General features: G+C 40.8%; 1 protein-coding gene across 2 annotated transcripts in view; it reads left to right on the top strand.

Annotated features, from left to right (window-relative positions):
• PARP8 (poly(ADP-ribose) polymerase family member 8) overlaps positions 1-27,250 on the top strand; it is a 223,060-nt gene that overhangs the window by 180,164 nt on the left and 15,646 nt on the right. For both annotated transcript variants that reach the window (XM_075932482.2, XM_006139520.5), the window contains 3 exons: positions 19,436-19,528; positions 25,359-25,484; positions 26,561-26,626. In XM_075932482.2, the coding sequence (XP_075788597.1) occupies positions 19,436-19,528; positions 25,359-25,484; positions 26,561-26,626 (285 nt within the window). The remainder of the gene's footprint in view (positions 1-19,435; positions 19,529-25,358; positions 25,485-26,560; positions 26,627-27,250) is intronic.

Below are 27,250 nucleotides of genomic sequence, written 5' to 3'. Positions count from 1 at the left end.
AGAGCAAAGAGTAAGCTGCAAATTAGGGGACACAGGAAGGTAAATGGGAGTGCACTGACCTCCCAAGAGGAAGAATCGTGACAACCCAGGGCAACTCAGCTGTAGGAGTCCCCTAGGCCACCTAAAGGAGCCAGTGAGGGACATGCCTGCCCGAGAAGAGGTGGACTCTCCAGTGGATTGGGAAGCTTCCCCCCAGGAGATACCCCTATGGAGCTGAACAAGGGCTGCTGTTACCAGTGTGGCCAAGAAGAATATTTCTGGAGGGAGTGTCCCCTCATGGTCTGCACTTATGGGCAGGTGCTAGTGGCAGGATCACAGGCTAGAAAGAGACCCTACTAAGATAGTGATCCTTATCAGGGTTAATAGAACACCTACTATGGCATTGGTGGACTCAGGGTGCAGCCAAATCATTATCCCATTACCAGGCAAAAGGGAGGAAAATGGTGCAGCCTCAATGAATCCATGGGGACGTGAAAGTTTATCCCACAACCAAGGTGACGCTGTAGATCAGGCCATGGGGAGTATGTTGCCAAGTGGTGGTGGCTAAGAAGTTAGCCTACCCAGTGGTCTTGGGGAACGACTGACCCAACTTTACAGACCTCCTATGAGGTGAGTATGTATGGCCCAGTAAAAGGGAGGGGCCCAGCACACTCAGATGGCTCTGATAGGTCAGGAGCCACCAGATGACACGAGGGAAGGACCCTCAGGAACCCCGAGGACAGAGGGTTCCATGCCCAGGACAGTAGAGACACTGGTCGACCCTTGACAGGTGGGAATGGACCTCAAGTTCTGGCAGGTATTACTATGCTTAGTGCATGCAATACCATGGGCTGGGCACTTGGGGAGAGAAAAGATGCAACAAAGAGTAGCCTAATGGTTTTTTTTAGCCTCGAATACATCAGGATGTCCGCAACTTTTGTGCATCGTGCCCCGAGTGCCAGAAGACCAGTACTGGAGGAGTCCCACAGGCACTTCTGGTTCCGTTAATTGTGGTGGGGATCTGTTTTGAGCACATAGGCTTAGACCTGGTGGGTCCCCTAGAGAATAGTACTAGCGAGCATAACTACATCCTGGTTATAGTGGACAATGCCATGTGTTACCCTGAGGCAGTTCCCCTAAATCCACACCCTGTGACAAGACACTCCCATTGTTGCTATTGACTTGGCAACTAGGCCTTATTGTCTCAGTGACTGGGGCTGCTATTGGCTTGGCCAATGGGCCCTACTGCCCTGCAGGCAGGAGTGACCACGGACTTGGGCTGCAAGGCCAGGCTCTCATATGGGAGAAAGGGAGTAGTGTGGGTACTTGGGATGGTAGCATTCATAGGGTAGAACACATTACAGGGCCTGATAGGCTCAATGTCCTGCCTTAGTATACTGGGTATACCCACCCTGTGACACCCTCCATCTCATCTTCTCTGAATTAGCCCAGGGCTTATTTTCTGCACCTGGGAAGTCCCAGATGTCTAAATGAGAAAGGAGGCAAGAGAAAAGTACTGGAAACCAAAATCTTGGCCTAGAATCAAAAGGAGGTACTTTTTGGTACACGATCTCAAACAGCAGACAGGAAAACAACTCAGTTCATGAACCTGAGGTTGTGCCCAGTTCCACTGAGACCAATCCTGGGTATGAAATGAAAATTGATTCCCTTGAGTGTGGATGTATTGGTCCCTCACCTAAGATTTTTGGATACGTCCAAGCCAATGATTCTCTATTTCATAACATTAGAAGTTGTTGAGGTGAACAGAATCCTGATATATGGAAAATCCAAATGGCCAGGGCTGTACTTCATAATAAATGAGGACTTAATGTGTAAAATAATCAGACTATAAGAACAAGAACAGGAGCAGCTTCTAATACCTTGAGGATATCAAAGAGCACACAGCCATTGTTTGAAAGATATTTAGGAGTAGATAAAACACTAAACAGAATCATGCAGAGTTTCTTTTGGCCAGGAACCATATGGAGGTCTGAAGCTATTGCACCTCCTGTCTGAAATGCCCAATGAACACCTCACAGCCTCACTTATGAGCCCCATTGGTACACCTACCAATTATTGAAAGGTTAGCAATATACCACTGGAGAAGTTGGCCCACGGTCATTAATGTGTGCTCATTCTTCTGGGTTATACTACCCAATACACAGAGGCTCTACCCCTGTGAAATGCAATGTCCAGGATGTTAGCAAAGGAGTTAATCCAAATTTTCAGTAGGATAGGTTTACTCAAGGAGATTCCGACAGATCCAGGAACCCACTGTGTATCAAAATAGATGAAGAACATACGTGCAAATACAGGCCTTAGAAACCTCTGTCTATCATTTGCAGACTGGTGGCCTTGTGGAGTGCTTTAACAGGATGCTGCAAAGCATGTTATGGGAAGTACTGAGTTGAAATGGGGAAAAATTGGGATACCTTGCTACGCTTCCTAAGATTTCCTATAACAGATTTCTCAGGCTTCTGCTATATGTAAATCCCCTGCTATACATATTAGATGTTGCTAGAGAGGACTGGTAAGAAGAGCCCTGTAACGGGGTCCACCTGCTTGTGAGCGCCCCTCTGTGGCAAAGGGGTGCCATGTAAGGTCTTTGCCTGGTTGTCTTAAAGGTTCTGAGGTTAAGATCTGATTAGCCTGGGTACAGTGCTGTCGGTTTTTATAGTAGGCTTGTGGCCAGTCTTTGGCCACCAGACCTAGGCACTATCAAAGCTGCTTACTCCTGCGTTTGGGTCCTTGTTGGCTCTCTAGAGCAGATCTTTCCTGGGCTCAAAGTAGGGGAATTGGTAGGCTGGAGCTTCCTGAGTAACTACCTCGTCAATGACTGATCTGGGAATATGCTTCCCTCTGGGTTTCATCTTCTTTTTGACCTCTGACAAAATCATATGTGCTGGTTAAATATTCCAAATCTACTTTGGGGAGGGGAACCCCTTGCAAAAGTTCTTCTGAGTCAGAAGGTGTGTCTCCTTCTTCAGAAGGGACATCCTCTCCTTGCTGAGATGACACCTTCTGTGGCTAGGTTTCTCCAGCCAGATGAGTTTGGAGCCATGCTTTACCCTCTTTCCAACGCTGCTGGCAGGATTTCCCCACCTTCTCAGGGGAAGCAGGTCCTTCCCATAGGTCCGAGTTCACTACAAAAAATAGCTCCTCAAATATCTGGGGTGCTGGTTTCTCTGAAGAAGAGGGTCCAGTTGGTGAAAGGAGAAACAAGGGAAACTGTTACCAATCTCTACCAATTATAACCTTCCAGGGAAGGCATTTGGCTATGCCGATCCAAATCTTTGCCTTGTAGTCCTTCACCTTCAATTGGACCCATGCTTTGGGATAGGGGTACACATCTCCATGTACATAGGTCGCTTTTAAGGGGTGGTCATATTGGAGGGTGCTAAAGTCCAGCACTGATTCCCGAATCAGGGTTTGGGAGCACCCAGAATCTACCAGCCCAGACATCGTGCACCCTCCCTACCCCACAGTGACTTGCACCATGTAGGCCTTATGCTACCGATCAGGCTCCACATCACACCCACTACACGTTTCGGCAACACCACAGTCTAAAAAGTCACACTCCATAATGGGACAGGAGCAGCTGAGATATCCAGGCTTCCCACAGTGGAAACATACCAATGGTCCCCTTAGGTCATCTGGACGGCCACTCAACGACAGCCTGGGGAAGGAGGCCCCCGTTGGGCACGATGTTTGTGGGTGACCTCTCAGGGGACTTCATTTCTTGTCAGTTTGGGTCTCTTGGGCCCCTCTTTCCTTGCCCAGGCAGGGTCTTCAGCACTTTGGGTGAGCCAGTTCTCAGGCCAATGCCGGGTTGGTGTACTAGACCTATTCGCCAAAAGAAAATCTTCAGTGGTTTGGACTGCGGCAGTCTAGATTATGCTGTCACACCCAGGTCTGAACTGGCATGGGCAAAATCACTAGGTATTGCTCCAGGACTGTGGAGTCCATGATCTCGCAGGCACAGTAACTCAGGCCATAGCCAATGGGTGGCCCAGCCCTTGAGGTATTGGGCCACCACTCGGGGCCAAGCACCAGCAGGAAAAAGTTTGGAATGGAACCGGTGATGATATGTCTTGGGGCATATTCCCAGGCGATCTATCATGGACGCTTTCACTGTCCCATAGTTGGCTGCAGCCTCATCGTCCAACACTCAATAAGCTTCCTGAGCTTCCCCAGAGAGGAACGGTGCCAGGTAAGCAGCCCAGGTAGTTCGGTCCCAGCTGGCGGTCATGGTTATGTGCTCAAAGGTTATTAGGTAAATTTCTGGATCATCGTGCGGCCCAAGCTTGGCTAGTGGTATCCCAAGTCCTGAGTTTACCGGATTAGCAGGAACTGAAGTCACCAGTCATTGGTGTACTGCCTAATGAAACTGGTGTTCTTGTTGTTGCTTCTGTTGCTGGAGCTGGAACACCTCCAGGAATATGTTCTGTTGCTGTAGGGCCGCTTGCTGAGCCTCTTGCTGAGCTTCCTGCAGGGTCCTCTGTGTCTCTGTGGTGCTATGCTGCTGCTGAGCCAGCAGCCTCAGCAGTTCATCCATTACCCCTTGGATACAGGGGTGGCTCGACACGCCACTCCTGGTACCAGTGTAATGAAGTCCACCAACTTGTGAGCACCTTTCTATGGCAAAGGGATGCCACGTAAGGTCTCTGCCTGGTCGTCTTCAAGGCTCAGAGGCTAGGATCTGACTACCCCTTGTCCATGGTGCTGGCTTGTGGCCAGTCTTTAGCCACTGAACTTGGGCCTTGCCCAGGTCTAAGTTCAGCTCGTACTCGGAGCTGTCCGTAGTGCTGCTGGTCTCCCAGTCAGTATATAGAACTGCCTGGGTCGAGCTCCTGTGAGAAACTGCCAGGCCCTAGCCCAGCAGCTTCTTTTATACAGAACTGCTGGGTCCTGATTGGCTGCCACAGAGACAGCCACTTTATCCTGCTTAGAGGACCTCTTTTCTGCTCCTCTTGCTGGGATGGGGTGTGGCAAGGCGTCTGGCCTTCTGTCGGGGGTGTTGGGGCTTCGTCCACCCCATCACAAGTCCAATAAGGGAAGGAACTTCATAGAGTTTGTAATACAGATGTGGGACAGAATAGCTCAAGTCACCTCCATAATGCTGGAGCACAAGAAAGCCAAGAGACTTGTAACAATCATTGAGCAAAGGTTCAGAAATTCCAGATGGGAGGTTGGGTAAAGGTGCTGGTACCCACAGCAAAAAGCAAGCTGTTGGCCAGATGACAGGGAAGTTGACAACAAGTTCTGACAACCTGATCACCAAAAACAAGAGAAATTCTACTATGCCAATCTATTGATGCCATGGCATGACAGAGAAACTTAATATAGTCACCCTAGAGACACCACCCAAAAATAAACCCCATGGCTAGATAAAAATATTGCCAAAATTGACCCCTGAACTACATACAGAAGTCATCAAAATGATTGATTGGAACTATGATATGTTCTGAGAAAAGCTAGGAAGAACCGTAGTAGTCCATCACCACATCAGCAAGGATCCAGGAATAAATGTGAATGTTAAATCTTATTGGAACCCAGAAGCTAAAAGAGAAGAGATTATTGTTGAAGTTAAGGAATGCTGGAGCCGGGAGTCATAGAGGAGTGCAGCCCAATCATGGTCCAGCCCAGTCATTCTAGTATTTAAGCCAAATTGAATAATGAGATTCTGTAATAACTTCTGGAAAATTAAATGAACTGTCCTAGTTTGGTTCCTCCTCCATACCTCATATAGATGAATTAATTGGCAAGCTGGAAAAACCATGATTCCTGTATACCTTTCACATGATCAAAGGTTATTGACAATTCCCTCTGCCAAAAAAAGCCGAAGAGAAGACCACATTTTTAATGCCATAAGATTTGTATCAGTAAACCATCCACTCTTTGGAATACATGGAGCTTCAACACCCTTTCAGCGACTCATTAATAAGTTGTTATGTTCACATGTCAAATATGCTGCTGCTTACTTGGATTATGTGGTCATTCACAGTCAAGAATGAGGGATGCACTTGGAACAGGTAAAAACAGTAGTGGATGCCTAGGAAAGAAGTCTCACCACTAATCGATCCAAATATGCAGAAAAGCTAGTGGAAGCCAAATACCTCAGGCACATCATGGGGAGATCCATAATGAAACTTCAACTGAACATGTTAGAGGGCTTGCTATATAATGGGCTTGCTCTCAACTGATCAGGAAGAAATAAGTCAAAGCATTTTTGGGGATAGTGGGTATTACAATACTATTCTCTATTTATTTACTTATCTAGAGCTTAAAGTGCACTGGAAATTTATGAAATGCACAATGCATAGATATGTTTATTTAAAATATGAAACTATACATGGCAAATAAAATTTAAAACTTGTGAATTACTTCAGTTAACAGAAAGACATTACCCCAGTATTTGCAACATTTCCCAAGATATCCCTCTAGAAAGTATAGTAGAAGCCCTATTTTATGAACTATTTTGGAGTCCCTAAAACAAAAAAAATCATAAAATTGCACACCTCAGTTACAGTGGGTACAGTGCAGTGTATGGTTTGTTGCATTGCTTTTTCCTTGTCTTTCAAACCACTGCAAAGTGATTTCCAGTGCTCCAAAGCCATTGGCATGTAAAGTGATATAGTCTTGTTTAAACATAAAAATCATTATCAGTGCATCTACACTGCACTGTAGGTCAAAATAAGATATGCAATTTGAGCTAACCAAATTGTGTATCTTATTTTGAAGTTATTTCAAAATAGCTTATTTTGAAATTTGGTGCTGTCTACACAGCACTTATTTCTAAATAAATCACTATTCCAAAACATCCCTACTACTCATGGAATGAGGTATACAGGGACGTCAGAATAGCAAGCCCATTATATTTTAAAATAACAGACGTGCTCAAAAGACACGGAATATCTCCAGTATCCTGAAATAGCGCTGTGGTGTGGTTGTAGTCACATGTGATTTTGTTCCAGTCCCCAACCCCTGCTGCTGAGAAAAATGTTTCATATAATCGGTCATTTTCCAGATACACGTTCATAAAATCTAGATTCTACTCTTTGGGAAATTTTCAATGGTATAGATTTTAAGGCCAAAAGGGACCATTAGATGTCTAATCTGAGTGCCTCTTAAACTGCGAGCATAATATTTCATTCAGTTACTCCTCCATTGCGCCTCTTATGTTAAGAAGAATTTTAGATATTAAACTCTGCATAAAATAACATTTAAGAGACAGCTTTGGGATTACTTTACTTGTAGAGCACTTTTTTGGCCTGGAAAATCTCAAGACAGTCTGACTACATGTTTCTGAAGAGTTCTGTTGTGCTGCGGCACAGCTGGACTCCCTTAAAACTGAGTTCTGGAATAACCCATATTCAGTGTTGAGAACACAAGGTGTAGGTTGGAATAGCTCTGTTCTGGAAGTAGAGGAAGTAATAATTGTAAATGTGCTGAGAGCTCTGTGGTTGAGCTGGATTTCTAAGGTGAAATTCTTTGCCTTTTGCCATCTGTTGAAGGTAGGGTTATGAATATTTAGTTGTATTGATGCTGATTGGACACCATCATTTGTTGGGCCTGGTATAGAGTTGCGCCATCCCAAGAAGAGCTCAGGGAGATAGAATTTCTCACTGAGATTCTTAGCATGCACAGCAACTGCATGACATCTACTACTTCTTTTAGAGATTGCAGCATTTCTTTCAGCCCCGTGTATCCAATGATTCCCTATTTGCCCAAGACTGTCCTTCTTGTCTACACTGTTATTGTTAGTGTAATGTCCCACTGCCTCCCCAGTACTGTAGTCTTTCCCACCATAGGGAAAGCTCTGGTAATGTGGAAAAGCTCGGACAGTTCCTGATTGCTGGAGGCTTTCCCCACTGCCTCTCCTTGCCAAAATCTTCCTTGCTTCAAGGAAAGATTCAGGCAGTGGGGAGCTGCTGAGCTTTTGATACTATAATAAAGGAAACCCTACTAGTATCTCTTTACTACAGTTTGAGCTAAATAGAGCTAGTATTTATATACTCAGGAAGTGGTAAGTATTTTAATAATGCAATAGCTGAGATGATATGGTATTGAAGAGATAGACTGCTTTATCATATCCAGAACATGTTAATAGCACTTTTATTACAAACATTTAAATATGAGCTGACGAATATTAATAAAATGGTTATTAAATTTAAACAACTGATTAAACTATAATAATACATATAACATTTATATAATAAATATATATCACACTGAGTTTATATGTAACACTGGTTATAGTATATATGTACCATCTATCAAATTGTGTCTGTGCTTTTTAATCTGTCAATAGGTTACACTGGAACAAACTGGCATCATTTGAATAAAAACTAAAGTCATATTGAACAGTTAAAATGAGCAGAAGTATCCTATAATGTATTAAGTAAAATGAGAAACAAGCAAAACAATAACAAATTTCTTTTGAATTGAGAGCTTTTCTCTACAGTGCCATCTTGTGTGTGTCTCTAGAATGGCAGAGGAATCAGCAGAAAAACAAAAGCTCTGTAAAATTAAATGTGAGATTATTGCCTTTAAAAAGTAGCATCCTTGAACAAAAATGTCTCTGTTCTTATCTTTTCAGCACCAGGATGTAAATAACTAAATACTCTGAAATACAATATATGAAGTGCTTGGTACTGATAGCACCACAAATAATGCTAATATGGTAATGCTGATATATCTGTAATGGTAGTAATAATCTTACCTTTTCAGAATGCTTTTCATTCTGAACAATTCAAATGTGATTTCCTTGTGAGTAAAACTTCCATTTAGTGGAGCCATGAGTTTCCCTCTCTTTAACAGTTCCCCTGTGTAAACTGTTACTTACCACTGGAATTAAACCAACCTGGCATATAAAGCAGCAGCCATTGTGTGTTGAAAATACTGCACAACTACATTTAGGAGTAGAATAGAAGATAACTGAACTAGAGGGGAAAGTATTTCTGATGTATTTTGTGGAGTAGGAGTTTGACCAGAGGACAGCAGGATCTTTCATGTCCACAAGTGAATATATGGAGATATACCAATATCATAGAGCTGGAAAGGACCTTGAGAGACAGAGTCCAGTCCCCTACCCTCACAGCAGGACCAGGTACCATCCCTGACATATTTGCCCTAGATTCCTAAATGGCCCCCTCAGGGCTGAGCTCAGAATCCTGGGTTTAGCAGGCCAATGCTCAAGCCACTGAGCTATCCCATGGGAAAGGCTGCTGCAATGTTACCACATTATACCAGCCTTCATAGCCTCCTCCATACCAAAGCATTTTGGAAAATAACATTCTATGCTCCTGGCAGCTGCTTTTTTATTATAAAGACATAGGGACACTAAAGGATGTATGGACTGCTTTTCAGGGCTCTAATAACTTGTTTCCTGTGGCTTACTCCTTCCTATCACATTATTGACACTGATAGAAATGTAGCCGTGACATCCCAAGTGTCCATGTCAAACAGTTGGGACTGCTGCTGTGTTCTTTCGAAAGTAAATCAAAAGAACACGGCAGATTTTTCAACTGCAGAAAACCTCATTTTTACTAGGAAGAATGCCTTTTTCAAAAGTCCTCTTTTGAAAAAAAGGCACTCTGTAATGCAAACTGTGCTTTTTTCGAAAGAGCATCCAGACTGCCTGGGTGCTCTCTTTCAAAAAAGTGGCTTGCTTTTTCGAAAGTACTGGTTGTCGTCTAGATGCTGTTTTTCGAAGGAGACTTTTTCAAAAGTATCTTTCAAAAAATCCTCTTTTGAAAGAGTCTTGCAGTCTTGACGTAACCTTGGAGAATGGTAGGAAGCACAAGTTAGAGAAAAAAACAGACTTATCTCCACCTACCAGTGCCATGAATTGTTTAACTAGATGATGATAATATTTAAGAGGGTAGCAGTGAGAACTTCTGCCCTCAGATGTAGTGTTTCTCAGTTGAATCATTCCCAGATTTTTGTTATTTCATAAATATGATAATCAGTTAATAAAGAACTCTGTGATTTGGAACCTCTTGCTTGAGGGACATTTTAGGCAAGTTGCCTTTTGGTGGAAATACAGCAATATTTTTCTTCCTTGCTGCAAGGTGTTATTGTAGAGCACTTGGGAATTATGTTTAAAGCAGAGTGATCATTATCACAGTGGTCATTGTCTTCTCCACTTTTCTTTTGACTCTGTTCATCTGAGGAAGTGGGTTTTGCCCACGAGGGGGGGGGGGGGGGGGAGAGAGAGAGAGAGAGAGAGAGAGAGAGAGACTACACTTGCACCCTAGTTCGAACTAGGGATGCAAATGCAGGCATTCGAAATAGTCAGTTACGTGGGGATTTAAACATCTTGTGCTTCATTAGCATGATCTCGCCGGCGCATAACTTCGAATGCCAGCTGTTTCAAACGTGAAAGTACATGCCGGGACACGTTAGTTCAAACAAACCCCTTGGTTCGAACTAATGTTACTCATTTTTTGAGGAGTAATGTTAGTTCGAACCAAAGGGTTTGATTCGAACTAACACATCCCGGCGCACACTTTCATTTTCAAAACAGCTGGCATTTGGAGTAGCATACCAGCGAGATCATGCTAATGAAGCACGGGATATTTAAATCCCACTTCATTGACTATTTCGAATGCCTGCATTTGCATCCCTAGTTCGAACTAGGGTGCAAGTGTAGACATACCCAGAGGGGGAGAGAGAGTGTTATTCTCTAAACCCTGGTCTATACTGGGGAGTTATTTTGAAATAACTCCCATTATTTCAAAATAACAAGTGGAGCATCTACGCTACCAAGCCAATTAATTCTGAAATAAGGGGTTGGTTATTTTGAAATACTAACTCCTGCTTTCCTTGGGGAAAAAGCTTATTTCAATATAGTTATTTTGAGAGTTATTATTTCAAATGTAGAATAATTATAGAGATGCAGCCGTGTTAGTCTGGTGTTAGTCTGGTGTAGCTGAAACAAAAGACAGAACTGTGTAGCACTTGAAAGACTAATAAGATGGTTTATTAGGTGACGAGCTTTCGTGGACCAGACCTACTTCCTGTTATTGATCTGAGGAAGTGGGTCTGGCCCACGAAAGCTCATCACCTAATAAACCATCTTGTTAGTCTTTAAAGTGCTACATAGTTCTGTCTTTTATTTCAAATGTAGTTATTTCAAAATAATTTCCTAGTGTAGACATGCCACAGGACTACTCATTTTTAAAGTTACAGCCCAACATGGCTACCTCTCTGAGATTATCTTTTCTGTACATTTTGTCTTCCATTTGCAATAAGAGTATCAGAATTGAAAACTGCGATAGATGTCATAGTCTTTATTGCTCCTGTGTCTCCTACAGTAGATACAATATACAGCCCAATACTCTGTTTCCATATAATATTTCTGTTGAAACTGAAAGATCATCCAATAATTCGGAATTAAAAACATATTTCAAAAGACCAAATTGTTCTATCAGCTACACAAGAGCAACCCTGTTTATCTAGTAATTTATATGGCTCCCATTTCTGTCATATCTGAGAACTTTGTCATTTTACAGAGACATAGAAATAAAATTTAAGTTTCTTTGTCCAAGTTGACAAAGAAAGCCTGTGGCAGAGCAAGAAGTTAAATACAAATATCCTGAGTCACAAGAACATAGGAATTGCCAGACTAGATCAGACTCCATGTCCATCTTAATTCAAGTTCCTGTCTCTGACAAGTGGCAGTATGAGTCACTTCAGAGGAAGTTGTCAGAACTATGCAGTGCCGTTGTTCCATGTGGAGTAATCTGTTCCTTACATTGGGTCTCATCTTGATCTTCAAAACTTAGATATTTGCATAAACCCTTAATCATGAGATTTAACACCCCTTCACAAAATATGTTACAAGATATTAAGTAAAGTCTCCATAGTCTTGATATCCATATAAATGTACATTAAAATAAATTAATCTTGTTAATTTCTTTGTCTCAGGGACTTCATGTGGCAATGAGCTACACAGTCTAATTGCGTATTGTAATTCCTTTTATCAGTTTTTCATTTCTCTTCCATTGAATTGAATGTCCCCATGTTCTTGTGTTATGAGACAGGGAGGACAAAAGTCACAGACCAGAGCTGTACCCACAACAAATGTTACTCCTATTCTGTTACAGTTAATGAAAATTGCTCCCTCCAAGCAGAATTTTTCCCTAGTAGTTTAAGCAGGGTATTTAAATTACACTGGTCAAACATACCCAAGTTTCATATTAGCACCTGCTACCCAACTTCTATTCACAAATACCCATTTGTGAATAGGGATTTGTGGGTATAGCTTGGGTGCATTTGTGCTCTTTATACACTGACATTTTATCCCTTAAATTACAGTGTGGGGACTGGTCTGCGCAGTTCTGTGGCATAAATGAGAGAAAAGAAAGGCTCTGGTAGGCTCCTAATATTTCAGAAATGGTAATATGTCATTTATGTAAAATATAATTGACCTTTAGGTAGTATGAGCTCACAAACTGGAGGATTAGCAACTATTCTTATATTGCCATCACTCAGTAATGAGACTATTACACGGCACACATCAAATCAGCCAGGAAATAAACATAAAAAGCTCAGGCTACTTGCAACAGATTCTATAAACTAGATACATTTTCTTCACTTCTCTTCCAACATCCTGTAAGTGCTGCCACTCCAGTATTATAGCATTATATAGCAGCACTTATCCAATGTAATCAAGGTAAAACCAGAGACAGTTTTCTCCTAGGGTGTGTCTAAACTACATGGCTCCGTTAACCATCGCGGTTTTATTTAAATTTAAATGGCTGTCACGCTCTGCCGACCAGCTGATGATCAGCTGTTTGTCAGCAGATCAGGGCAGTCTGGATGCTCCCCTGTCGACATGAAAGCCCTTTGTCGACCTCCCCCTTATGCCTCGTGGGATGAGGTTTAATGGGGAGGTCGACAAAGGGCTTTCATGTCGACGGGGGAGCGTCCAGACTGCCCCGATCTGCTGACAAACAGCTGATCATCAGCTGGTCGGCAGAGTGCGGCAGCCATTTAAATTTAAATAAAGCCATGATTATTTAAATCATGGCTTCATTTCCCTCTGCCGATCAGCCTCATCTACATGGCTCCATCGACGGAGCCATGTAGTTTAGACACACCCCTAAAGAGAGCCTCATACCCTCTTTGTAAGAAGCTGAACACAGAACATAAATTTGAAGATAAATCTTATCTCTACTACCAGCTCCTTCATTAGGAGAAGTGAGAAGATATTTAATGGTTTCACCTTTGCCATTTATTAATGTGCTGTAAGTGAGCCATCCTTGAGTATTTATTTTTAGATCAATAGTATGTAGGTGTGCCAGTCATGTTCATACTCATTAGTGTATGAGGGGTGTCCCTCAGAATATTTCAGAGAATGACACATTGCTCTTCTGAGCACAGCTTCAGAAAGCTTTAGAAAATGACAGGATACATTAGATCAGCATGAGCTTGGAATATTTGGTTGGTTAGTTTTTTGTTGTAGTGAATTTAGGGGTTGTCTGGAAATTATATCGGACTACAGAAACCCACATATAGGACTATAGGAACATACTTTTATGGTTGGAGAACCTACCTGCTATTCACGGCCACCATTTGAGGCAATGCCATTTGCCTTATAGTAGGTAAAAAATATTCTGTGATTATTCTTCCTTGTTCACCGCAGCTATAACACTCTCAAAAGGGGTTTTGAGTGTGGAAATAGTAGGTAGCTGAAAATAAAACTCAGATAACCCTACAGGACTCAAAAATAATATCATTTGTGCCTTCTGTTCCTTAGTACTTGCTATGTCAGCCTTTTAGCAACCAGGGCTCTTGCATTTCTTTGGCTTTTCCCCACTAGTATAATTACCCCTTTGTATGGTATTTCAGCACTGATGTTCTTCACTCAGCCAACAGTTTTGCGTCAGCCATCTAAATGACCTCCCATTTATTTTCTGCATCCTGATTAAAAATAAAATATTTTTCAGACTTTTGATTGTTCTGCGATGGGCTGATTTTGCTTAGAGAGAGTGAAAATTCTGTTCTTCAGGCAATGTAGAAAGCAATTACACACATTCTCAATGGTGAATGTTTGCATATATACTCTGTGGACTGCAGCAGATTCCTTCCAGATCATTTCTGGATAAAATTCAAGGTGATGATTTTAATCTGTAAAACCAAGTATGGGTTACATTTTTACTGTCCAGGAGACCACGTCTCCACATCACCTTAACTAGACCAGAGGTTCTCAAAGGGGGAATTGCACACTGTTTGGGATTGGGGGAGAGAATATATTCAAGGACAGAGGCATTTAAAGTTTTAGGAAAGTAAAACTTACTATGTACATTCAGAACTGGGTAGCCAGAGAACCATCGCCAGCAGCAGTGGAAAAAGTGATACCTTTCCCATTCATCCCAGTGATCGGATAAATTTGAAAACCACTGGTTTAGAAGAAAGTTGTCCTGATTTAACTAAATAGTTTAGAAATGGACATCGGCTAAATCAATATTAAATATTCGTTAATGAAAATAAAAGCATCCGCAAAATGGAGTTTCACCAATATAGAGTTAACTGTTTATTTTATGTATTTATTTACTTAATTATGTGTATTGTGGTAGGACCTAAAAACCCCAATCATGAACCAGGACCACACTGTGCCAGGCACTGTATAAAATAGAATGAAAAGATAGTTCCTGCCTTTATATATTTATAGTCCAAATATAAGACAAAAAACAACAGGTAGTTACCATAAACAGAAAATCAGAAAATGAGAGTTCAAGGAAACATCTAAATAAAAAAGCAGTGCTGCCTTACTGCCTTACTATCATTGAATTTTTGTAAGTAGGTCACAATATTGCTAGATATTCCCATGATTGTCTCAACAATCTGGCAATTTTCTTAAAGCCCCAGCTCCTGGAATCATCTTACTACTAAATAATCTCTCTCTTTTTTTTCATTATAAGAATGTTTCTAGCTCAGTGGGAATGGAAACAAAGCTTTAAGGTTCAAGTGCTGTTGGCTCTTTCCTCATGGTTTATTATCCAACAAACAGTCACAAAACAGAAAGCAAATCAACTGACAAAAAACACTGGGCAGTAATTCCCCAAAGGCCTACCTCATTTTAGTCAACCACAGAATCCAGGTTCCCCTTCCTTTTATACTCTGCCTGATATGGTGATATAACTGGCCAAGACATTAACCTTGTAGAGGCTGCAGTAGCTCAGCTTGTTCCACTCAGTGTCAGTTTTCTGACTGCATGCATGATAGACTTCTACAGATACACTGGGGTTGCAGAGGAAGAATCAGCACAGATAAATACGTATATGTTCCGTATAAATGTCTTATCAAGGAATTTATAACACTAAGCTTTTATCATTACTTCCTCATTTATTTCAAGCATCTAAGCCCTGGTCCATACTAGGGAGTTATTTCAAAAGAAACCTCCCCCCTTATTTCAAAATAATAAGCAGAACGTGCACACTACCAAACTTCTTATTTCGAAATAAGGGGCTGGATATTTTGAAATCTGTGTTCCTGCTTTCCTGGGGGAATATGCTTATTTCAAAATAGTTAATTCAGGAGTTATTATTTTGAATGTAGTTATTTCAAAATAATTTCCAAGTGTAGACCTGGCCTAACTGTTATTAGTTTCTTACTACATACCTTCATGGGAGGAAGGACTATATAGTGTGACTTATTGATAAGTATTACAAAAATAACATTTTTATGTAACAAGAAATGAGAGAAATTATCTTACGATAATCACTTCTCCCAGGATCATTGCTTAGTTAAAAGTTCATGTGTAAAGGATCTTAAAATTGGACTTATGCTGTGTTTTTCTTCATTATGATTTATATTAATTTTGTGGAGAAGAAGTGTGTTTCTGCTCATCTTTTAATTTAAAATATCAGGAATGTAAAGTCTGGACTTATTTGCTTTGTGGAAGCCCAGAAAAGGGAGAAAATACGTTTAATGTTATCTTTTAAAACTTTAAAACCTTGAAAGGTATGGAATCTTTAACATAGATTTCCTTCTTTCAAAATGTTATTAGGCATTGAAGTTGAATAGGAGTTGGCAAAAACAAATAAAATGCAAAGAATGTCTTACATCCTGATTTAAAATCCCATCACCACTTAACAGCTCAGCTTTCACTCTCTTGCATCTCATGATTTCTTTGATTATACAGGCCCTTTAGTCATCACAGAGAAAAGAAGAAGAAACAAAAGGGGCACATGCCCAATTTTTCCCCTTTTGTAGGTCATCTAACTTATTATACAGGTTGCACTTCTGTTAACCGGGACTCCCTCGTACGGCAACATCCGTTCCCCACAGCTGGGCTGTCTGGCACGCCACATCTGGGCTGTAAGGTACAACCCAGTGGGGCTGCCTGGAGGGGCCAGTAGCCCAGTGCTCTGCAGCAGTGCTGCTCAGTGGGGCCAGGAGCCTGGCATGTCAAGGAGCCCGGCTTATTGCAGCAGGGCTTCCTGGTGTGTCCAGGAGCCCAGCGTGCTGCAGCAGGGCTGACCAGCACGTCCAGGAGCCTGGATCACCACAGTGGGCTGCCCAGCATGTCCAGGAGCCGGGCGCACCATTGTTTGGCTGTGAGGCGCAGCCAGGAGTCCATTGCACAGAGATGGCCTGCCTGACTTAGCAGGGAAGGGGGGTGGGGACTGGCAGGGAAGAGGGGCTGATGATGGAGGGAGGAGGCCAGCGGCCAGTCCAGGGCTGGGAGGGCAGGGGGCAGTAGCAGGGAGACCAGATGTGACCTCCCCAGGTCCAACAAAATCCCTCATCTGGGACTGGTGAGGTCCCAACGGTGTTGAACTAGAGAGGTCCAACCTGTGCTTACTGTTAAAGGGGGGCAGATTACAAAGCAAATTCAGAACACTATTTGTGAATTCTTTTGCTTTATGGCAAGCAGAGCTGAATTTTATCTGTCCTTACTGTGTAGTGAAACTGAATCAGAGAACACTTGGTTATTCATAACTGTCAAGATAGGGATTCTTTATTCTATCCCCTCTAATGTGAATGGATAAGTCACCTTTTGAAATTTGTTAGGATAGGAATAGTGGCAATAATAAATGCCTTTTGTCTAGCGTGCCGTGGCACAGTGAATTGGATCATGTTAAGCTTAGTCTGCTACCTAATGCAACGTAACATAGCAGATAAAATAAATCAAATATGTGACATGCTATTAGACCTGAAAGATGATAGCTCTTCTGAAGTAACTGCAGTGAAAAAAATATTTCAGTGCTGTAGATTTCAGGAGGTCATTTAAATAAAAAATATTTGAAATCAAACCAGTGCATAATTTAAGGACTATGGAAAAATAGCGAGCAGAACAATAGCATATATCTATAATTGGCAAAATAATTTCTTGAAGCAAAATCCAGCTAAATTTTACATTTGTTTCAGGCAGCATTTGGTCAATTTTTCATTTCTGCTCAGTGATCTCTATTGATACTGGCATAAACATGTGAACTTATAGATATTCTTCCTGTGTTGTCATGGCAGTGAAAAACCGTGTTTCAAGAGTATCTGATATAATGGCTTCCTGCTTGCTATAATTTTATGTTGTTTCATAAGTAATTGTTTAATATCCTGTACTCACCAAGCAGTAAGTGAAACATATGTTAGACCATTTCCCTGCTGAAGTAGAAATTTCTTGTTTATTACAATAAATTCCAAGAAGGGATCTAACCTATGTGTTTATTTGCCTCAACTGATTGTTCACCAATCTGTGTATATTTAGACCAACTTGTGTCTTAAGTATGTGAATCTAATAGTAATCTTTCAGTAATGAGTGAAGGTTTGCTAATAAAATGTGTCTATTGGGAAAACAAGAGATTATTCTCTTTTAATTAAAACTTAATTATATTGAGGATTTGTTTCTTTTCTTTTTTGGTATATGTGAATCTACATACAGGCTTTCTAAGGTGGAGTGTACCACTACAATGCTCTTGCCTTCTGCTCGTTACATGTTTTTGTGGACCCCGGTCCCATGTACTACATGTTTCATAGAATACTTTGGCATGCTGCTCTTTGAAACAACAGCATATCAAAGCACACCAGAGACCTTTACTATGTGTAAGGCCGTACAAAATTCACAGTCCATTTTGGTCATAGAATTAAAAAAACTGTAAATGTCATTATTTCAGCTATTTAAATCTGAAATTTCAATTGTAGAGATCCTGACCCAAAAAGGAGGGTTTTTTGGGGGGCAGAAGGGGGAAAGTCACAAGTTTGTTGTAGATGGGGGCGGAGCACTACTGATACCCTTGCTTCTGTACTGCTGTTAGCAGAGGCACTGCCTTCAGAGCTGAGTGAGTGAAGACTGGTGGCTGCTGGCCAGAAGCCTCCCTCTGAAGGCAGACACACCATTAGCAGCAGCACAGAAGTAAGCATTCCAATACCATGTTACGTTTACTTCTGTACTGTGCCCTCAAAGCAGGGCCCTCAGTCAGCAGCTGCACCCTCCAGTCACCGAGTGGTGAAGCAGAGATGTTGAAACAGAACAGGCTCGGGCTGGGTCACTCCGCAGGGGAACCTGATCCCTGCTTCCAGCATCAGGGCTCCTCATTACTCCCCCAGGTCATGATGCTCAGGGGAGGGGACTTTCAGGAGGAGTTCAGTGGGGATTACAGGGGGTGGAGCGCGGGCAGAGTAGGGCTGGAGTTTGGGGGAAGGGATGGAGTGGAGACAGGGAGGGGATGGATTAGGAACGAGAAGAGATGGGACAGAGGCAGGGCTTGTCCCAGTGCCTTCAACTCTCTAGCAATGGTCCTGATCACAGCTCCATAGTTAAGGACAAATTGAATTTTGTACTTAAAAGCAGAGAGTCAACCCTTTCATTATATATGAAAAATACAGAATTATCTTTTTCAAACTTATAGCAGTTATTTTATGAATACAGAATGTATTTTCTGAGGACTTACAAGTAAATCTTTTAATTAGTTTAGGAATTAACATTTAAGTGTGAGTGTTTAAAAAATTTAGCACACTCTGTCAGACTTTTTCATTTGGCTCAAATGATATCAGTAACACAACAACGCAGACTCCGATGAGAAAAATGTTCAGTTCTAAAGAAGAATAGTGAAGAATTACTATTAATCATTCAGAGAAAAGATTTCAGTGAGTTTTAATTATATGGGAAGTTTGAAGAATCTGATAGAGCAGAGAGAGTAAGGTTATTTGGGTGCTCTGGCAGAAACTTTAAGATGTTTAGATTTCATTTAACCAGAACTCTGAATTTCTTGAGTTTATTTACTTGATTTTGGGATTGTTACAACATCCCTGTAATGCAATTTCCCCTATATTACTGATATTTGCTCTCAACGTTTTAATATATTTTTACAGGAATAAGAATAGCATTAAGCAGGTACGAATACACATGGATTATAATTATATTTTTTGTGTTACATAGAAAAATTAATAGGTACAGACTGAAATAAAAACAATTAACATTTTATTGTTTTTGTTTTCTCCTTAGCCCACAGTATGTGAACGGGAGTTATGTGTTTTTGCTTTCCAAACTTTGGGAGTAATGAATGAAGCTGCAGATGAAATTGCCACTGGGGCTCAGGTACACCTATAATGTTAATCATGTATCTAATTTTGTATAGTACCTCCAATAATTTCTATGAATGTGTTTTTGCTAATTTTTTCATCTCTGCTCTTTGATAACTTACGTATTCCTTCACAGTGTTCTGTGACTACTAGAGACATGATTACATATTTTAATGTATGGGTAGGATATTGAAAAGGTATCTTTAGGTAGTCTCTAAATTCTGGTCCTGTGAAGCCCATGAGATGTTTACCATTGATTTAAATGGCAGCAGAGTTAGGCGAGTACCAAGTGCTTTTGAAAATTTCATTCTTTCTTCTGCTCAGTTGAATTTGTTCTCCTGGTTAGGGGAAATGAACTGGACACTCGATATACCTTGTTGGAGATAATTCCTATTTTACCTTAAGGATCATTTGTTACTCTCAAGTAAATACAAAGCTCTCTTCTTTTCATAGTGTTGGGATACAGGTATCCATTGTACCTCTGTTGCTTTTATTATTACATAATAGTGGACATAGTCCTGATGAATTGTTACTACACTGATTTCTTTTCTCCATTCAGAGGAGCGACCCTGTTAAAATAGCTTTGGGTTTTTACTCTAAATTTGTTTGTAAGTATTAGCAGGATATTACTCCTTACCTGTAATTATTTTTTCTTCAGAAAATAGTTTTAATTTATATCTTCCAAGTTTTCTTTTAATTATATTTCATTACATTTTTTAAGAATTTTAACAAGCTAGGGCAGTATTCATTACAATACCCCGGGGGGGAGGGGAGGGCTGAATGAAGTGTTGCACACCGATTGCTATATTCTTTCCTTGATTTCAAAACCAAGTGTATAGTAGCCTGATTTTCAAAAATATGAGCACTAGCCCACTTAAATTAACTTTAAATGGAGCTAGCACTTTTGAAAATAAGACTCTTTCATTTTGGAGGCTAAATGTATTTACCAAGTTTTGAAATTCTTCTCTTTCTTTTATTACCCTTGCAATTAATTCCCTAGGGTGACTCTCATTAAGTGGTAACTCCCATAACACTCCCAGCTCCTGTCCTAAAAGCAGGTGCTATTCCAGTCAGTCTTCAGAAACAATTACCTGATCCTAAGCTATGCTGGAGAGCACATACAGCACATCTCTGAGGGATAAAGGCGGGGAAGGGGAAAGTTTAATGGCAACTCCCTTGGTTCTGAGCATGCTTTGTACTACCCTAGAGTCCTATTTAATTTAGAGAAGATTTCAAGTTGCTCCGTGTTATACCAGCTGCCGTGGTCCCAGAGAGAATCAGTGGTGGTTAGTGAATTCAAACCCTGCCCCCTTGCTCCATGTCATGGCAATATGCCAGCAGCATGACTTTGTCTCTATGAACTGAAGGAGGCTGCTACACTGAGGTGATCCATGTTTGGGTTAACAAGTCCAAAATTAGAATAAAAATTCCCAGCTATGTGGCATAAAGGAGCAGTACTACACTGTATTGGAGGATTTGGGCCACATAATTTAAGGATTTAGGTTTTGATTCTGTTCCAAGTAGGAGTTTTGCCATTGATTTAATTACAAGCAAGATTGGGTACAGGGCAGGTATCCTGAAGTAAAATAGTGAATTAAGTTTCTTGTAGACCTTTCCAAGCTTTGAGTTATTTACATCACAATATATCTGCGGCCTCATGAAAAATCCACATTTCCCATCTTAAATTGCATGTCATTTCATATCTTCTAAATTCCAGGCTTATGCAAAAAATAAAAATCAGGATTTCTGAGGATGGGTGCTAGGGAGAAAGATTAGAATTTCCCTAAGAGTTGGGCATCGAACTCTCCTGGAATATGTCTACACTTCTAGCTGGACATACGATCTCCAACTTGAGGACACATATTCATACTAGCTTGCTAAAAGTAGAATGTACTTGTGGCAGCACGGGAGGAGCTAATTGCCCCGTGTTCATGCTCATCAGACACGCTCAGTCAGGGTTGGGCAATAATTTTTGACTGGGGGCCAATGCAGAAATTTTTGAAGTGGCCCCTGGCCACCGAGGAAGGGGGTGTCTCAGGCAGAAGGGGCAGGGCCAGGAGACTTCCTGCTTCCCCACCCAAAGACCTTGATTGCTCTGGTGGTGGGGGAGCGCACAAAGTCTTTGCTCCTCCCCTCCTTGAAAGAACTGCCAGCTGTTCTGAACAGCTGGCAGTTCCCTCTAGGTACCTGTGCCCCTGGCAGTGGGAGACTTCATGTACTCCCCCTTGCAACACCTAGGTCAATCAGGGCCTGGAGGGGGGGGGCATATGAAATCTCTCACTTCCTGCCCCTGCCCTGCAAGGGAGCACCATGCTTAGAGTCAACCGCCAGCTGAGCAGCAGCTGGCGGTTGACTTTAAGTGCTGAGCCCCTTGCAGGGTGGGAGGAGATTTCTCACACTCCCCAATCCCAAACCCTGATTGGCCTGGGGGTGGGGGAAGTGCATGAAGTCTCCTCTCACACTGCCCTCATCCTGCAAAGATCATCCTCCCACCCTGACAGGAGTGTGCAGCACTTTTAAGTGCCACGCACTCCTTGCAGGGCAGGGGCAGGGTGGGAGGAGACTTTGCGCACTCCCCCTATCACCAGGCCCTAATTGGCCTGGAGGCGGCGGGAGCCGGAAGGCCTCCACAGTCCAGACCAACTCACTTGGCGAGCTGAATCCAGCCCATGGAGACCCTTTTGTCCACCCCTCCACTAGGTATTATTTATTCATGCTGCCTTAAATACACTGTGTTTTTAGTGCACTAGCTCGGTGAGAGCTAGCATAAGTGTGTCTCTTCACACTGAAAAATCACACTGCCAGCTCGAAGCATAGACATACCCTTACACTCCTCTGAGAATCAGCACAGATACCTAAAAGTTCTCCATGTCTGTAAGTGTCGTAAACTCAGAAGAAAATATAGCATCTTAGTATTTACTGTAGATTTTAAACTTTTCATTAAATACCTGATGAAAGGAACTGCTAAAATAGCTTTATCATTCTTTACATACGAAGTATCTAATTATTTCACTTGCCAGAATATTTTTTATCGGGAAAAGGTTACTTGTTTATGTGAATATAGCAGAGGAGAGGGAAAACAGTGTGATTCGCACCTGAACAATTGCTTCTACCTTTCCTCTTTTTCATTCTACTTCTTTATGAGTGTGTCTACCCAGCAACATTATTTCAGCATAATAGCCATTATGCCGAAATTACAATGTGCCATCTATATAGCCATTCTGTTATTTCAAAATAATTTTGAAATAACGGATGACTTATTCTGACTTCTGCAAAGGAATAATGCCTATTCTGAAATAGCTATTTTGAAATAGCTGCAGTGTGGACCCTCCACTGCTGCTATTTTGAAATAACTCCTCCCCAGGGCCATTCAAAGTAATTACTCCCTACTGCTTCCTGGGGCTCTAAATCAAGATAGCACATCCACATTCAGGGAGCCTGCCCAGACTAATTTTGAGGTGTCCCTGTAGTGTATATGCACTATTTTGAAGTAAGCTATTTTGGAGTATTTCTTCCGGAATAGCTTATTTGGTAATAGGTGTGCAGTGTAGACGTACCATAAGGGAATACATTTTTATTTCCCTGGCGTGATCTGATCTGAGAACTTTTAGAACATCTTGAATTATGAATCAAGATACAATCCATCTGGAATAATCAGAGGAATCATAGGTTCCTTCTTAACAAAACTCATCTCATCCTTTCGATCCTGTCACAAAACAGGCTATTTTTTTATAGAAGGAACGTTGTCAATGAGTTTCTATGAAAGAAATAAGCTAATTTGCACTGTTTCATTAAATAGATTTTGTATTGCAGCTTTGGATTTCTCTGTTCATGGTAGCATATCATGCCTGCCAACAAGTTGTTCTCTTCATTTTGTGATTATTTAGATCTAATTTTCTCAAACTTAGTTTCAAATTACAAAATTTCTGATACAACTTTTATTTAAAACTGAGTGTACATTTCATTCACAAATACATGTACATGCACTAAGTGGAGGCAAATTTCAGGATATCAGTGCATAGAACAGACATTTGAAATTGTGCTGTAATCTCTGCAGAGGCAAGGAAGAAGAAACCCTCAGTCTGGTCCAAGAACTGTTCCACTGTTGCAGATAAAAAATATTTGCCATAGTTTTTGCAGTTCGGTTCTCCAGGAGAGCGATGACCAGTGGATCTATGTAGTACCAACACTGTCTTTGTGCCCTTCCCCCATCCCACTCTTGTTTCACAGTTGAGAAGGTTGTTAGGTATTGTGCACAGGTATGCATACTACCTGTAGAGCCTTCTTCCTGCCTCATGGTTCTGCTGCATCTAAGGATTTAGATGTGCAAGAGGAATCAGGATTTGCAAGAGGAATCAAATTTGCAAGAGGAATCAGGATTTGCTCCACTCACTACACTCTGCATTAGAATATATTTAGGGCCAAACCTTGCTCCCATTTTAGCAATTTTTTTACAGGATTTGTAGATTAGGGCCTGATCAAAAGCTTATTAAAGTTCATGGAAAGACTTCAGTGCGGTGTGGATCCAGTCATTAGTGCTTTACTAACCCAAAGTTTTTAATTAAAATGTTATTTCCTGCTTGGTATAATATAAATGAACTGTATGCTATAAATGGGTTCCTGTCAGTAGATGAAATGATTTATCAATTTTCTTGATATACTACTTATTCCTCCACAGTACTGCAGACATTTTTCAGCTAAAACTAAGTTCCCGCTCAAGCAAAATTGCTGCAACATAACAATATTTATTTAATCTTTGGACTCTGTTCACTCACAAAATTCCTCAAAACCACAGTAGGTGAAATTGTGCACTATGGAAGATCTTCAAACATATAGTAAAATACATATTTTTGAGATGAGAAATATCATTTGACTCCTGAAGGATCTGGAGACAATGATTCAGATAGCTTATCTAACATGTAGAAAAATATTTTATACCTGAACAAAATGCAGTCTCTTATTTCAAATTTAGGGTGCAGATGCTTTTGCGCAAAATCTTGCCGCCTGTCTACACTGGCCACGACTATTTGCGCAAGAACACTGACTTCGTACTGTACAAAATCAGTGGTTCTTGAGCAAATACTCGGACGCTCCCGCTCAGAGATAAGCCCTCTTGCGCAAGTATTCTTGAGCAAGTGGGCCAGTGTAGACAGCCAAGTTAATTTCTTGTGCAAGAAAGCCCGATGGCTAAAATGGCCATGGGAGTTTTCTTGCACAAGAGTGTGTCTACACTGGCATGGATGCTTTTTCACAAAAGCAAATCTTTTGCGCAAAGGCATATGCCAGTATAGATGCTCTCTTGTGCAAATACTTTTAACGGAAAAACTTTTCCGTTAAAAGTATTTGCGCAAAATCATGCCAATCTAAACGCAGCCACAGTGTATAGCTGTGACTTCAGCTACACTACTATGCAACTATATTCCTTGTAAAATCAGATACTTCTGAATATGCACAGCAACAATGTAAAAGTTACCCAATGAATAAAGCTAGTGAATCAGAGCCATTCTTTTCCACAAAGATTTTCAAAACTGGGTTAAATTGAATTTCAAAATATCCAGACTGAAAATATGAATGAAGTCACTCATAGATGGCTGTTATTACAACAGGTGGTAGTAATTAAAAAAGAAGTTACTCCTGTAACTTACAGTTATCCACTAATAATCAAGCACTAGAATTCAACCAGTGGCCATCATTGTTATGATTAAAGACACTACATTATCAAAGAATCAAATTCTATGATTCAGGAAGACAGAAGATAATTCGGTGGAGAAAAATACATTATTTAATTTAAAAACATTTTTGTGAAAGAGCCATTTCTGTATGTATGATTTTTTTTTAATTTCTAGGTGGTAGACTTATTAGTATCCATGTGTCGATCAGCATTAGAATCACCCAGGAAAGTTGTAATTTTTGAGCCATATCCTTCTGTAGTTGATCCTAATGATCCTCAGGTGCTGGCCTTTAATCCAAGGGTAAGTAGTTTTCTCTTAAATATAATTACTTTTAGCTATGTTTTAGGTTTCAAAGCCAGGTCCAGTTTCACAAGATAATGTGTCTTTACACTCATCTATATTCTCAATATAGTACATGTACAGCAGTGTAGCCATAAAGCCTGTGCAATATTTTAGTTAATATAAAATATGTTTTGAGTATATACTGTCTAGAGGTTAACTTTCAGTCTCCCTGGTTTTGGGTACAAATTGTGGATGCAGAATGTGTTCATCTGGGAGCATATACACAAATCAAAGTGAAGTTGACCTTGAGAAAATGTATCAACGTGGCTCTAAATCTGTTTATTTTTATTTTACAATTTTAAACATCCTATTTATAAAATAATCATATTCTTAAAACGCTCATTTTAAAATAATGTTTATACTTGAAATGTGTAGTACTTTTTATCTTCAGAGAGTTCATGAGCAATAGCTAACAGGGTAAATAATGTTGTTTCTAATCTAATGGTAAACTTTCTTTCTAATAATTTTGAATGAAATTCATTCCTTGTACTCTTAAAGCACCTTACACAAGATCAATGCAACCAACACAGCATTTAAATTCCCCGGTGGGCCCTTTGCATAAAGGCAAATTTCATGTTTTCCGAACAAAGGCCAAACAATAGCACACTAGAATTTCCTGGTGTTTTTAACTAATTAATTACTAGTTCTTCACTCAGTCTGCTCCTATGTTCTGATGCACTACTGGACCTGGTATTTAAATAACTATCAGGCCCATATATAGTTATTAACATTTGTTGAAAAATTGATCTAATTTATAAAGTGGACTTCTTTATTTGCAATGGATTCCAGTAAATTTAGAAAGAAGTGATTATGTCAGTTGGTCTTTCAGACTTTATCCTGAGTTGAGAATGAGGTGATATGTGGTATGGAAGAATAATATTGGATGCAGAGATATGAGAGGGCAGTTCGTTGGTCATTGGTCTTAATTGCTTTATATCAAAAGTATATGAACTTGTAGCCCCGAACGACTATGTTTATATGTAAAGAGCACCCTCCTTGAATTTAATGTATTACTTTATTTTACATTACATCAGAAGAAGAATTATGATCGAGTCATGAAAGCATTGGATAGTATTACTTCTATAAGAGAAATGACACAGGTAAGTATAAGAGTCTTAGTTTCTTAATAGTATTTTATCGATGGATGTTGGTTTTATTTGTTCCTTTTTTAGGTGGAGGAGGTCATTGCACTTTTATTTTTGCTTACATGCTGCAACAATATAAAAATAACAAATCTGCAGTATGTAGAAAGTGACTAAGTGAAACTGATGAAATGGAACTCTGGACACTGGGGCTACGTCTACATTGGCCCCTTCTCCGGAAGAGGCATGTTAATTTCCAACTTCAGAATAGGGAAATCCGCGGGGGATTTAAATATCCCCCGCGGGATTTAAATAAACATGGCCGCCGCTTTTTTTCCGGCTTGGGAAAAAGCCGGAAAAAAGCGTCTAGGCTGGCGCGATCCTCCGGAATAAAGCCCTTTTCCGGAGGATCTCTTATTCCTACTTCGAAGTAGGAATAAGAGATCCTCCGGAAAAGGGCTTTATTCCAGCCGGAAAAAAAGCGGCGGCCATGTTTATTTAAATCCCACGGGGGATATTTAAATCCCCCGCGGATTTCCCTATTCCGAAGTTGGAAATAACATGCCTCTTCCGGAGAAGGGGCCAATGTAGACGTAGCCTGGAAGTTTAAATAAGATATTATCCATGGCATGGAACACTGTA

The sequence above is a fragment of the Pelodiscus sinensis genome, chromosome 6 (assembly GCF_052426305.1).
Source record: "Pelodiscus sinensis isolate ZL-2025 chromosome 6, ASM5242630v1, whole genome shotgun sequence".
NCBI classification, from domain to species: domain Eukaryota; kingdom Metazoa; phylum Chordata; order Testudines; family Trionychidae; genus Pelodiscus; species Pelodiscus sinensis.
The sequence above is the reverse complement of the archived record's forward strand: the minus strand, read 5'-3'. Positions and strand labels throughout refer to the sequence as shown.